Source organism: Syngnathoides biaculeatus, chromosome 9, assembly GCF_019802595.1.
Source record: "Syngnathoides biaculeatus isolate LvHL_M chromosome 9, ASM1980259v1, whole genome shotgun sequence".
NCBI lineage: Eukaryota > Metazoa > Chordata > Actinopteri > Syngnathiformes > Syngnathidae > Syngnathoides > Syngnathoides biaculeatus.
The window spans coordinates 24,565,221-24,579,785 of NC_084648.1; the positions used below are offsets into that span (position 1 = coordinate 24,565,221).

General features: G+C 44.1%; 1 protein-coding gene across 2 annotated transcripts in view; it reads left to right on the plus strand.

The window, feature by feature from the left end:
- hpgd (15-hydroxyprostaglandin dehydrogenase) overlaps nucleotides 1-12,103 on the plus strand; it is a 38,270-nt gene extending 26,167 nt beyond the window's left edge. Inside the window, exons 5-7 of one of the 2 annotated variants that reach the window (XM_061829980.1) lie at nucleotides 5,185-5,261; nucleotides 5,366-5,529; nucleotides 11,570-12,103. In XM_061829980.1, coding sequence (XP_061685964.1) covers nucleotides 5,185-5,261; nucleotides 5,366-5,529; nucleotides 11,570-11,693 — 365 coding nt within the window. In that variant the 3' untranslated portion in view covers nucleotides 11,694-12,103. The remainder of the gene's footprint in view (nucleotides 1-5,184; nucleotides 5,262-5,365; nucleotides 5,530-11,569) is intronic. The other variant, XM_061829981.1, reaches the window with a different exon arrangement.
- Nucleotides 12,104-14,565: the final 2,462 nt, after the last annotated feature.

Below are 14,565 nucleotides of genomic sequence, written 5' to 3' on the forward strand. Positions count from 1 at the left end.
TGATGATGATGATGGTTACCACATCTGTACAAAATTTGGAGGACCAGATTCAAATACGACATTGCCTTTGGAGTTGGCATGTTCTCCTCATCCCTGTGTGGTTTTCTCCAGGTACTCTGGTTTTGTCCCATATTCCAAAAACATCCATGGTAGATTACTTGAAGACTTTACATTTCCCTAGGTGTGAATGAGTATAACCCCAATGATAAATACAAAAAATGGACATCGGTTTCCCTTGCCTGGATGCGGGTCACCGGGGCCATACTCAGGAGCCAGGCCTGGAAGTGGAGCTCAAAAGTGAGGGTCTGGTGGCCGAGCCTGCATTTATGGGGCTCGGCCGGGCACAGCCCAAAAGGGTAACATGGGTCCCTCTTCCCATGGGCTCACCACCTGTGAGAGGGGCCATAGGGGTCGGGTGCAATGTGAGCTGGGCGGTAGCCAAAGGCGATCCGATCCCCAGCTAGAGAAACTAGTTCTAGGGACATGGAATGTCACCTCTTTGGCAGGGAGGGAGGCCGAGTTAGTGTGTGAGGTCAAAAACTTCTGTATATAGTTGGACTAGCCTCTACACACTGCTTGGTGTCTGGTACCAGCCCTCTTGAGAGGGGTTGGACTCTGTTCCACTCTGGAGTTGCCCACGGTGCCAGGTGTAGGTATACTTATTGCCCCCAGGATTGGTGCCTGTACATTGGGGTTCACCCCAGTGGATGAGAGGGTAGCCTCCCTCCACCTTCGAGGTAGGGGACGGGTCCTGACTGTTGTTTGTGACTCTGTACCAAACACCAGTTCAGAATACCCACCATTTTTGAAGTCCTTAGAGGGAGTCCTGGAGTGCACCCCACCTGGGGACTCCATCATTCTGCTAGGGGACTTCAGTGCCCACGTGGGCAATGACAGTGAGACCTGGAAGGGCATGATTGGGAATAACGGCCCCCCCGATCAGAACCTGAGTTGTGTTCTGTTGTTGGACCTCCGCGCTCATAACGGATTGTCCATAATGAAGACCATGTTCAGTGCACATGTGCACTTGGCACCAGGAAAGCCTAGGCTGCAGTTGGATGATTGACTTGTGGTCGTCTCATTGGATTTCCAAGCGCATATCTTGGACATTTGGGTGAAGAGAGGGGCAGATTTGTCAACTGATCACCACCTGGTGGTGAGTTGCCTATGATGGCGGGGGAAGATACTGGTCCAACATGACAGGCCCAAACGTATTGTGATGGTCTAGTGGGGAATGTTAGTAAGATTCCCCTATCAGAAGGAATTTCAACTTCCATGTCCGAAAGAACTTTGCTCATGTTCCGGGGGAGGCAGGGGACATTGAGTCTGAGTGGACAATGTTCCACGCCTCTATTGCTGAGGAGGCCGATCAGAGCTGTGGCCCTAAGGTTCTCGGTCCCTGTCATGGCGGCAACATCCGAACTCATTGATGGACAACCAACAGTGACAGATGCCATTAAGCTGAATAAGGAGTCCTATCGAGCATTTTTGGCCTGGGAGACTCGTAAGGGAGCAGATATATATCAGCTCTCCAAGTGGAATGCAGCTTCGTTGGTCACTGAGGCAAGAAACTGGGGATGGGAAGAGTTCGGTGAGGCCATGGAGAACGACTTCAAGACAGCTTTGAGGAAATTCTGGCCACCATCCGGAGTCTCAGGAGGGGGAAGCAATCCATTGTCAATACTGTATATAGTTGGGATGGGGCACTGCTGCCCTCAACTCATTATGTTGTGAGTTGATAGGGAGAATACTTCGAACACTCCTCAATTTCACCAACATGTCTTCCCATTAGGAAGCAGAGTCTGGATTCTCTGAGGCAGAAACCTCTATCTCTTGGGTTGAGGTCACCGAGGTGGTTAAAAAGCTCCTGGGTGGCAGAGCCCCTGGGGTGGATAAGATCCACAGAGTTCCTAAACGCTCTGGATGTTGTGGGGCTCTCCTGGTTGATACACCTTTGCAGCATCCCATGGACTTGGCAGGGTGTATTAACTGCTGCTGGAGAAAAGGCTTCATCGAGAAGTTGAATTTCATATTCAGGAAAAGCAAAGTGTTTTTTTTTGTCCTGGCCATCAGCAGGATCCTTGAGGTTGCATGGGAGTTCTCCCAACCAATCCACATGTGTTTTCTGGACCTGGAGAAGCCGTTTGACTCTGTTCCTCTGGGAGTGCTGTGGGAGGTTCTTCTGGAGTATGGGGTACCAAGCCCCCGATACGGGCTGTTTGGTCCCCATACGACTGGTGTCAGTGTTTGGTCTGCATTGCTAGGAATAAGTCGGACTCGTTTCCCGTGAGATTTGGACTCCGCCAAGGCTACCCTTTGACACCGATTTTGTTCATAACTTTAATGGACAGAATTTCTAGGCGCAACCTCAGCATAGAGGGGCTCTGGATCTTGTGGCCTAAACATTGCTCACTGCTCATTGCAGATGGTGTGGTTCTGTTGGGTTCATCAAGCACCTCCAAATCTGAGACCATGGGTTCTCAGGCGGAAAGGGGTGGCATGCCCTCACTGGGTCGCAGATGAATTCTACCCCAAGTGGAGAAGTTCAAGTATCTTGGGTCTTGCTCACAAGTGTAGGACGAATGATGATCGACAGGTGGATTTGAAGCCTTGCATCAATTTTCTGAGCCGCTTATCCTCACAAGGGTCCCAGTCGTGCTGGGGCCTATCTGTTATCTTTGTGCAGGAGGTAGGGCACACCATGAATTGGTGCTGCAAGGCACATACAGTAGAAACAAACAGATCATACTCAAAATCACACCTACAGGGAATTTAGAGTGTCCAGTTAATGTATGTTTTTGGGATGTAGGAGGAAACTGGAGTGCCTGGAGAAAGCTGTGCAGGAATAGGGAGAACATGCAAGCTCCACACAAGCAGGCCAAGGATTTGAACCCCGGTCCTCAGAACTGTTAGGCAAACACTAACGGTCTGACCAGTTGCTCCCCTGTGGTGCCTGGTATATGAAACTTTCCAGTTCAAGTTTTTTTTTCATCTTGTTCTAAATTTCAAATATTTTTTTATGCCTTTAAAAGTTAACCATTTAACCAGGTGAGGCAACTGAGAACTGAGATTTTAATTTGCAATGCCAACCTGGCTGCACACAATTTTTGAGGTAAGAAGTTTCATTTTATACATGTGGATTTTAATAAATTAGAATATATTTACTCTATTTCCTGAGGCCTCACACAGCTCAACTACAAATTTGAGAATCGTAACTCACATTTGTACACATCTGCAGGCTTCAAATTTGTCTTATATAATTATTTATTTTCAAAGTTTTTCTCATGTCTTGGCATTCAGGCAATTACATTATTCTTCATTCAAGTTCTCCAGCTTTAGAGAACATCAGCTCAAATGCCTTTTATGAAACTTTATTCACTAAGGACTGTAATATGTGACTTGTTACTAAATTACACTGTGCTGTTTGTATATATATTTGCTTCTATTTTGCTTTTTTGCCAGGGTGGCATTGCTATTACCTTGGTAAGGTACAATAAAATAATCTTAAAATACATGACTTCATGGACAGCTCTTGGTAGGGTTTTAGATACAGTAGTGTGAAGTATTTATCTGTAACTGTATTTGCATTAAAAAAAAAATCTTCATTACAAATATTTACTTGTGAATGTACACACACAGACAGAAAGGCGGGCTTCATTTCCTTGTTTTGCAGTATGGGAAATGCAACATTTTTTTTGGCTGGCTCAAGGAGCTCCTGCCTGGAACGTTTTAAAAAAAAATGTTACCCCCTGCAACTTAATGGATTGAATATTCTGAGTGGACACGCCGGCCAGTGTCATGCCAGTGTTCATCTCCTTTGGCCTGACCAATGAAGACGTACATGTCCACATACTCTAAGTGCAGACCTCTGCTGCTTTGCGGGACCGAGTCGGCCAGCAGTGGACCTTGCCACCAGGGCAACAGTGAATTACACTGCTAAACCCAGCTTCGGGCCTGTGACATAACCTTGGCCAGCGCAGATTTTGTCCTGCCTGCTCCTTGTCCACCAAGTGCAGCTCAGTGGGAAAACATGGAGATTTGTATTTGAATGTTTTGTTTTCCATTACATCCATCCAACTTCATACTTCTTATCCTTGAGTCCAGCCAGGCCTCTGAGCCTGGCCCCAGACGGAGGTCTCAGTGACCTGCAAGCGAATATATTTTTTTCATCATACTCACCTAGGACCTGTTTTCCTCAGGTGAACTTACTAGGGGCATAATCCCACAACAATTTACAGTGCTGTGAAAAAGTATTCCTGATTCCCTATCTATCACACACAAAGGTTTCCAATCATCCACCCAATTTACTCAAACCAACCAAGGAAATTCCAAATGCAATTTTCAAATGACAATTAAATTTATTAACAACAAAAAAGCCAAACCTTTCTGACTCTCTGTGAAAAGGTAATTGCCCCCGGAGCCCAATAACAGTTTGTGCCTTTGCGAAAATTGGCGGTGAGCCTTTCAAATAATTCTGGAGTTTTAGTCCCAATCTTAGTTGCAGAATTGCATCAACTCCACCATATTGGAGGGCTTTCTAGCATGAACTGCCTGTTTAAGGTCAGACTACAGCATCAAAATTGGATTTACAGACTTAGACTTGATAACTCAAAATCTCATTTATTTATTTATTGAGCCATTCAGAGGTGGACTTGCTGGTGTGTTTTAGATTGTTGTCCTGCTGCATGATCTAAGAGCGCTTGAGTTTGAGGGCACAAACTGATGACCGGATGTTCTCCTCAAGAGTTTCTGGTACACAGCAATATTCATTGTTTTATCAAGCACAGGAAGTTGTCTTGGTCGTTCAGTTTGTGATTCAACACGGGGGGCAATTACATTTTCACGGAGGTTCAGAAACGTTTTGATTTTTTTTCTTGTGCCTGAATAAATTGAATTGTCATTTGAAAACTCCGTTTGGAATTTCCTCAGGTTGTCTCTGTGTGGAAAAAATTAGTTTGATGATTTGAAATCCTTGAGTGGGATAGATATGCAAAAAATAGACAAATCAGGAGGTATCAAATATTTTTTCACGGCACTGTAGCTCCAAGGATCATTGGGGCACACACATTCCTCCAACACAATAAGGTGACATCTCAAGGAGGAGCTGTGAATATTTCTTGTGAGGTCCTGGCTATTTAATCAATATTAACATGGCTATTGTCTTTTCTTGTTCTTTTCCTGCAGCCTTCCTGCACTCTCCTCACCAGCCTGTTTACACAGCTACTAAACATGGAGTCATTGGTTTCACAAGGGTTATGGCTGTAAGAAGCACACAGACACACACACATGGACATATAAACACATGCACACAGTAAACTTGTAGTTAGCTAGCAGTGAAGTACATACATGTCAATGTCATTTACAGGATGCATCTTCTCAGAGTGACTACGGCGTGCGTATCAATGTGCTGTGCCCTGCCTTTGTGGACACCCCTCTGTTGCACTCAGTAGAACAGGAGGAATACATGGGAAAATTTGTCAAATTCAAGGATGATTTCAAGCGCAGCATGAAAAAGTTTGGAGTTCTACAGTGAGTCTGCTCTCTGTCACTCTATCACAAACATATTTAGTAGGTAATCCATTCTATAACGATACGTTTACAGTTTAATAAAAAGCACTAAGGTTAAACAAAATCTCTTTTGAGATCGTTGCTGACAACTGGTTTTTATTTGGAAACTTTCCACGAAGGAATTAATAGAAATGGAAATAATTGGCGGCACGGTGGATCAGCTGGTAAAGCGTTGGCCTCACAGTTCTGAGGTCCCCGGGTTCAATCCTGGACCAGCCTGTGTGGAGTTTGCATGTTCCCCCCGTGCCTGCATGGGTTTTCTCCAGGCACTCCGGTTTCCTCCCACATCCCAAAACCATGCAACATTAATTGTACATCCTCAATTGCCCCTCTGTGTCATTGTGAGTGTGTCTGTTTATCTCTATGCATGTCGCACCTCACTTCCTCCCCGTTGACAGCTGGGATAGGCTCCAGCACCCCGCTGACCCTCTTGAGGATAAGCGGCAGAGAAAATGGATGGATGGAAATAATTTAGTTCCAGGTCCAACATGTCATCGTCTTTAAACCATTATTAACTGTACAACCGATGATTTAATGCTGTCATTTTCAATATGTGGTACAAGTACCTATATTGCACATTGGCTGCCTCTAGTGGTGTGTAACAGAATCACTCAATTCAATAGTGCATAATGACTGAGTGAAGCATTGTTAATCCAGTACAGTATACTTCATGTGCTCTTATCTTGCAAGTAATCTTTTTTTTCCCCCCCTATACTCAAGCGTGGTGTCAATGTACAAACTTTCATAATGTAACAGTGGCTACAATAATATTACACACACATTTTAGGAATGAAGCCTATGCTTCATTTTAACCAACACTTGGACCTGACCTGCTACGCAACTAAATTTTGATTGTAGTTATGATGGTGGTACCTGGAGTGCTCAGTATTTTTTTGAGGTGGTGCTTTGTGTGAAAATTTTGAGAACACTGATTTAATGTGCTGCTTGAATACAGGGCACTTACAATGCAACCATGATGCCAACATCAACATGTTGTCATTTGGAATCATGACACATAAATCCATCATTACTATTTGATGACCATGCTAACCACGGTTTATTAGTATACACTATAAAGAAGTGTGAACAACAGATTCATGAATGTATGGTACTGAAATTTAATGGCCACAAAATGTAATCACACATTTGAAACATGCATATCCAATCCAGATATTAATGACTAGAGTACCTTTGGTGAAAAACATAAAGAAGAAAACATGAAATCACCCGATTCTGATGAGATTCCTGTGTCACTCAAGCTGCCTGTGTTACTTAGTGTGCGAAAAATGTTGTGTCTTTGAAGAAATCCATGTGCATGAGTAAAATTTATCAGCCAAGAAGTGGCTCATAACACATAACTGCTCACATTAGAGAGATGCCATGGATCAATAGTGTCAGAGGTAGTTACATTTCTGTTGGATGATAACGAACATACTTGAAATGAAGCCGATATATAGTGCCGTGAAAATGTATTTGCCCCCTTCTTGATTTTATTTTTTGCAAATCTATCACATACAAAGACTTCAAATCATCAAACCAATTTTAATATAACTCAGAGACAACCCAAGGAAATAGAAAACGCAGTTTTCAAATGACAATTCAATAAAAATGGCACAAAAATAAAACATTTCAAAACCTCTTTGAAAAAGTAATTGCCCCCTTGTTACATTACACAGTCACAGTGACTAACCACAGATTTGGGGAAAGTGTGTCCAATTTCACAAGCCACACCCAAACCTGAATACAACCATACTTGTTGAATCAAGAAATCCCTTAAATAGAATATGTTAGAGAATGTGTAGTAGGCTACAAGATCTCAAGACCAATGCATCATGCCAGGATCCAAAGAAATTCAAGAAGAAATGAGAAAAAATGTATTGAAATCCATTAGTCTAGAAAATGTGACAAAGCCATTTCCAAACAAACCGCTGTCAGAACCATTATTCACAAAATGGAGAAAACTCGTACAGTGTCAAACTTTCCCAGGAGTGGACAATGAACTAAAATTGTTCGAAGAGTGTGACAAGGACTCATCCAGGAGGTCGAGAACCTCGAACAACATCAAAAGACCTGCAGGCCTCGCTGGCCTCATTTAAGGTCAGTGTTCATGACTCTACCATAAGAAAGACACTGGCAACAGATGACATCTGTGGGAGAGTTCCTTGGCGAAATCCCCTGCTGTCAGTAAAGAATACAAAGGCTCATCTCACATTTGCCAAAAAATACATCTTGATGATCCTCAAGACTTTTGGAGACACTTTCTGTGGACTGATGAGTCAAAACATGAACTTTTTGGAAGGTGTACAGCCCGTTACATCTGGGACAAAAATGAAACAAGATGTGATAAAAAAAAAAAAAAACATTGTGCCAACAGTGACGCATGGTGGTGGCAGTGTAATGGTATGGGGCTGCTTCACTTGCTTAGGAGCAGGACAGCTTGCTGTGATTGATGGAACAATCAATTCTGCTCTGTACCAGAAAATACTGGAGGAGGATGTCTGGCCATTAGTTTTGCCCTCAAACTCAAGCACTCTTGGATCATGCAGCAGGACAATGATCTGAAACACACCAGCAAGTCGACCTCTGAATGGCTAAAAACACCCCACAAAAGTAAAGTTTCACAGTGGCCAAGTCCGGATTTAAATCAAATTGAGATGCTGTGGTATGACCTTAAAGTGCGACTGTCATTAAATGGATGATTTTTGGTTTATTATTAATGAAAAACCCACACCCAATATGGACCCATGTGTTTTTTCAATACAAAACATAATTCTGACGTATACAGCTTTTTGTAACTCCCACCATGAAAATCCTCTCGAGGGATTTGTTTTTGAGAAGAAGCAGGAAGTGACGTAAAGGACAGTGGCGCCCCCGAGTGGACTCGTTTGTTTCCATTAGTTTTACCGCCGGGAAGGTAGCTCATTGTTCCTTCGTAATTGCCAAAATGCCAGCTCATTGCATTGCTGGACATTGCTTGAACACTCGGGAGAATGGAATTACCCTTCATAAGTTTGAAAGAGACCCTGTTCGTTGTGAAAAATGGATTGCACGGGTGGAGAGGACGAGAGCTTTGTGGGTTCCAAATCACAGGCAGGTATTCAGCTACTAAAAAAAAAATAATGGTTTGGGGGCGGACCAGGTAATCGGTCTCTCTCATAATGTAACAAAAGATCCGCGTATGAAATGTGTCGATGTGCACGTCAGACAGCGTCGGGCTGCTGCGCAGATGCCGAGGCATCTGAAGAACCCAGCCAACTGTCACGCGCCATCGGAACGGAAGTAGGACCCAAATGCAGGACTCGGACGGTGCAAGGTAGTTCGGGGAGAAACGTTTATTATTTTGTGGTCGGGGATCGGGCACGCAGTCAGGTGCAGCAGTGGTAGTTGTGACGTCGGGCAAAGAGAGCAGGTGAGCAGGCAGGCAGGAGTCGGTACACGGGAGAACGATCAAAGCAGGCAGAAGTGTCAAAGGAGTCAGGCTTACGGGGTTGGTCGGAGAACAGGCGAAGGTCGGTACACACGGGTTGTCGATCAGGGATACGGGAATACTCGAACGGGACATGAAGCTCAGTGATCTGCCGGGGACCAGTCGTCATCGGGGTCATATAAATACACAGGATAATCAGCCCGCATGAGGAGCAGGTGTGCGCCTCCCAATCAGCGCAACCGGGCGGGCACCCGCACAGCCTGGGCTGGAGCGTCAGGATCATGACAGTACCCCCCTTCAAAGGCACAGCTCCCAGACGTGCCTAAACGAAAGAAACAGACAACAATTAACACAGGCAGGGGTGGGCGAAAGGGGGGTCCGGAGGAGGGCAAGCCCCCCCCAAACCCCAGTCTGGTGGCCATCCAGGCCACCAAACGCAAGGCGTCCGGGTGGACAAGTCAGGAGGACAACCCGGACGCCAAGCACCAGGGTCCCCACGGGGCGATTCGGCGGACGACCTCTGTGAGGAACCAAACGGCTAAGCAGGAACCAGGCCGAGGCAGGCAACTGCTCCGGACGAGAACCTCCCACGCCGTGGTTGCGAGACGACCAGGGATTGGTCACCAATGAGGCCATGTCCTGAAGCGGCTGGGAGCCCTCAGGAGCGAAGAGGATGATGGAGAGAAGGACCAGAGCCATGACCGCCACCATCACAGCCATCCCGAAGTCTCTCCAGCTCCGGGGTTGCTCCACAGAACTCCCCAGCTCCTGTCGCTGTCAAGACAAGGGCGTGGGACGGCCGCGGACCGGTCGCTGCTGGTACTCCTGGACAGGAACGTGAGAAGGCGGTGGCGACATCGCCACCTCCTCCTGGACAGGAATGTGAGAAGGCGGCGGCGACAACGCCACCCCCTCCTGGACAGGAACGTGAGAAGGCGGCGGCAACATCGCCACCCCCTCCTGGAAAGGAACGTGAGAAGCCGGCGGCAACATCGCCACCCCCTCCTGGACAGGAACGTGAGAAGGCGGCGGCGACATCGCCACCTCCTCCTCGACAGAAATGTGAGAAGGCGGCGGCGACATCGCAACCTCCTCCTGGACAGAAACATGAGAAGCCGCGTGGGCACCCACACAGCCCGGGCTGGAGCGGCAGGATCATCTTAGCCTCGTGCACGCAGTTATGTGTCCCGGCTGGATAGTGTTCATCGCATAATGCTGTGGCTGCGAACAACCCTCTAAAAGCAGCACGCCTCGGCTCCATTATATGCCACCACGGCGCCGAAAATCAGCCACACCGGCTGAGGTGCCGCGTTCGGCGGTCACAGCTTCTGCGAAGGCTGTGCGTCGGGCTTTGTGACGGGGGGGGCTCTGAAGAACCCAGCCGAGAATGCGTTTCTCAGTCACGTGCATGCATAAAGCACCCCGGGTCGACTGCGTTGCTCAGTACTGTGGTGTCTGTGAACAATCCTCTAAAGCAGCACGGCTCGGCTCTTTCATAAGCCACACCGGCCGGCTCCGATGAGCCGCGATGGCTCATCTCCGCCGCAGAAGTGGATCGGACGGGGATGCGGTTTGACCGTGATCGCATATCATCTGAATATGGCTCGAAACAATAGTGTAATATTGCCCCGAGGGCTCGAAACAATAGTGTAATATTGCCCCGCTAACTTCACTCGGTTGTGTTGTGTTGTCCTTTTCGAAAAGAGCTTCTGTGTCAGAAGAGTCGTGTTCCTTTCCCATAGTTAGGGTGCACCGCGTGTTTTCATTGGCGAATGTCCGGGTGACGTCATGGACAGAGGAGGCAGCCAATATGGCGACCACTTGGATATCGTAGAATGACACTTCTGCAACTTTGCGCATGGATGACGTGCTCTCCGCTCACATTTATTTTTTCGTATGGACATTGAAGTGAATGAAGTTATGTGTATTTTTCATTACAATATCTATTTTAGAATGTTTATAGGGATGATACTTGGGCTTTAAGCGGGCAGGTCATGTTGGAAATCCCTCCATGGTGGAGTTGAAGCAATTCTGCATCGAAGAGTGGGACAAAATTCCTCCAGAGTGATGTAAAAGACCCCTCACCAAGAATCACAAACACTTGATTTCAGTTATTGCTACCAACTTGTTATTGGGTTCAGGTTGTAATTACTTATTCACAAAGGGTCAGAATGGTTTAGATTTTTGTTTTTTGCTTTAATAAACTGAATTGTCATTTGAAAAATGCATATGGTATTTCATTGGTTTGTCTCCGAGTGATTAATTTGGTTTGATGATTTGAACTCTGCGTGTGGTAAATCTGCAAAAAGAAAAAGAAATTGGGAACAGGGGCAATAATTTTTCACAGCACTGTACTGTAACAGTTGCTATTTTTGAGGAGGGTGTTTTGTACTTTAATGCATGAAACTGCTCAACCTTTAATATATATATAATGGTAAACAGCCCTCTCCAGAGATGTATGAGTGAATGGGCCAGTACACATTCTTCTATGGTATGTATTATGCTTATTCAAGTGCTTATTTTTAAAAAGTCATTTAACGCCCCTCTACTTTCACCCTCTGACCCTATCTCCAGGCCATCATTGATAGCAGAAGGCATGATGAAGTTGATCACCGACACCAGTTTAAACGGTGCTGTGATGAAAATTACGTCCTCCAAAGGAATCCACTTCCACACATATGAACCCATGTCTGCTTGAGCATCGCCTGATGGACTGTCCCTCGCTGAAGAGCATAGTAGCATACAACTGTAACCATGTAGGACATATTAAAACAGAATGCCCACATGTTTTTAATTCTGCTGCACAAACAACAAAGTAAAATCAGTTAAACAATGTATATTATATGATAACAGATGCAAAAGCAGCTTTGAATAAAACAAAAAATATTAAGCATTAAATCTTTATCAAATCAAAACTGCAAGACAGGAGACTTTATGGTATTGTACAGTGATACATCTACTTGTGAAATTAATCCATTCCAGAAGTCATTTTGTAACATGAATTTTTCGTAAGGCGAAGTGCATTTTCACACGTAAATAGCCAAATCCATTCCAAGCCCCCCAAACACCCTCCGCCTCACCCCTACCCCGCCAAAGATAAGCATTGAAAGTACGTAATATGAAGAATAATAAAATTATGTATCATGAAAATATACTTTTGTGCTAGTGTGATTCGGTGACAGTCGAGTGGTCAAAAGAAATGGAAAGCCTCATAGGTAAAGATTGATGATATCTGCTAGCTGATGGGATGGTAGGAAGATGCTACAGCGATCGCTAATGGGAGAGCAGCTCCATCGCGCCACACAAACCAAGATATAGGATGTTTACATTCCGTGGAATTTGGGGGCTGCGAATCCAGGGCCTATTTTTTCCTTTCGCATCCTGACTTTCCTTTGTAACTAGAGACAATATTTATCCTAGGAGGCATTTCGTAAAGCTTCTGTAACTAAGCAGTTTTTATTAAGACCTGAAATGTATTATTTAATTGTTAAATAATATTTACACAAATATTTTTTTCAAAACTGTGTGGGTTTATTCACATTTATTTTATGAGCGCTCCTTCCAATTATGATGTTGAATAGTCATTCAATTTTTTCTTTTCGAGTGGAACAGTGTCTCAGCTGGAAAGCATTGGCCTCAAAGTTCTGAGGTCCTTGATTCAATCCTGAGCTCACCTGTGTGGCGTTTGCATGTTCTCCCCATGCCATCCATGCCCACCTAGTCAAGGAATAGCTGAGCAGCCAATAGTCCAATTACTTTTGGTGCCTTAAAAAGTGGGAAGCACATACTGTATCTTAAGTGTTGAAATATGAATATTGTTAATTTGACTTACAGTAGATTAAAATACCCCCAAATGACAGTTGAACATCTGAAGTTAAAGCACGTCTTGTTCGTTTTATTTTAAATTGACAATGGTGGGGAGGCACGGTGGCATAGCTGTAGAGCGTCAGCCTCACAGTTTTGAGGAGCAGGGTTCAAATCTTGGCATTGCCTGTGTGGAGTGTGCATGTTCTCCCCGTGCCCGCGTGTTTTTTTTCCGGGCACTCTGGATTCCTCCCACATCCCAAAAATATGCAACATTAACTGGACAAATTGCCCCGAGGTGTGATTGTGAGTGCCGCTGTTTGTCTCTGTGTGCCCTGCGGTTGGCTGGAAAATAGTTCGGGGTGTACCCTGTCTCCTGCCCGTTGACAGCTGGGATAGGAAAATGAATAGATGGATGATGTCTTTTATGAGCCCTGCAAGTGACTGGTGACCAGTTCAGGGAGTAGTCCGCCTTTCCCTCTAAGTTAACCGGGATAGACTCCAGCACTCCCGCGACCCTTGAGAGGATAAGCGGCTTGAAAATAGAAATGGATTTCTTTTAATACCTTGTGTGTATGAAATACACATACTTTGTATGTAATGGGGACTGCTGCAAAAGTTGTGTTTGGAGTGTACAGAGAAAATCTAGAGTTGCTACATGAAAGATCTGGATTAGCTGGAGTGGCAACGTAAGGACTACAAAATCTTTGTTTCATATGTTAAATGTAAAGTATATAATGTATATGTATAAATGATTGTATAAACCTGTTGTGCTAACTTCCATTTTATTTTGAAGGCAACATGGAAGTGTTAATTTTCTATGATTAAGGAAATGCAATTGGGATGCCATGTAAATGACAGTGTTTTCTGATTCTGTTGTTTTACATGAAACTTTTCAAACACACCAAGAACATAAAAATTACCTTTTTTAACTACAATGCTGACATGCAAAAGGCCAGGAAGCAAGTTTTATTAGAATCTCAGAACTTTTTTTTTTTGCCAATTTACTCAGGATAACTAAGGGTAATTTTGACTGATCGTAATAAGTATCCATTACACAATGGAGCTTTCACCATTTCTGGTGTACTGTCAGGGGAAAAGATACAACAAAAATTATGTTAATGTGATAATTTTTTATATATGGTACTGATAATTAACAACATAAATGGATGAAATGACGACAAACCTAAGAGTTGGATATGCTTTGGTGTTCACAATTATAATGGTAAAATCTTGAAAAAGTGTAATTATATTGATCATCATTCAATGCACGTTATTTATTAGAAAAGTGGTTTCTTAAATTGTGATTGTTTTACTAAATTGATCTCTGTGAAACCCTTTATCAAAAATGTTCAGTAATAATTCAACATCCTTTCACTGGGAAAAAAAAAACTTACTGAGCGAATTTATCAGATTTCCAGTGGAAAGATCTTAGTGTTCATATGTTACAACAGGTTTGACTTTTTTCTCAAGTTTCAGCAAGACCAAATTTGTAAGATACAATAACTTATTTTAAGATTATTAAGTCATTATGTATTAGTTGCCCTGAGTTTTTTTCAGTGTTTTAGTGACAAAATGTCTTTGTTTTAAGGGGAAAAAAAATCTTAAATCTTAAACAAGTGTTTTTGCCTTGCTGAAAACTTTGGGGGAAATAGTGTCTTATGACTTAGGTAATAAAATAATGAGATCGTTTTTTTTCTAGCTAGAACTGGAGCTTTCGTCAATGCGGAGGCAGTGATGCAAAGTACCAAATATAGTGGATTTTG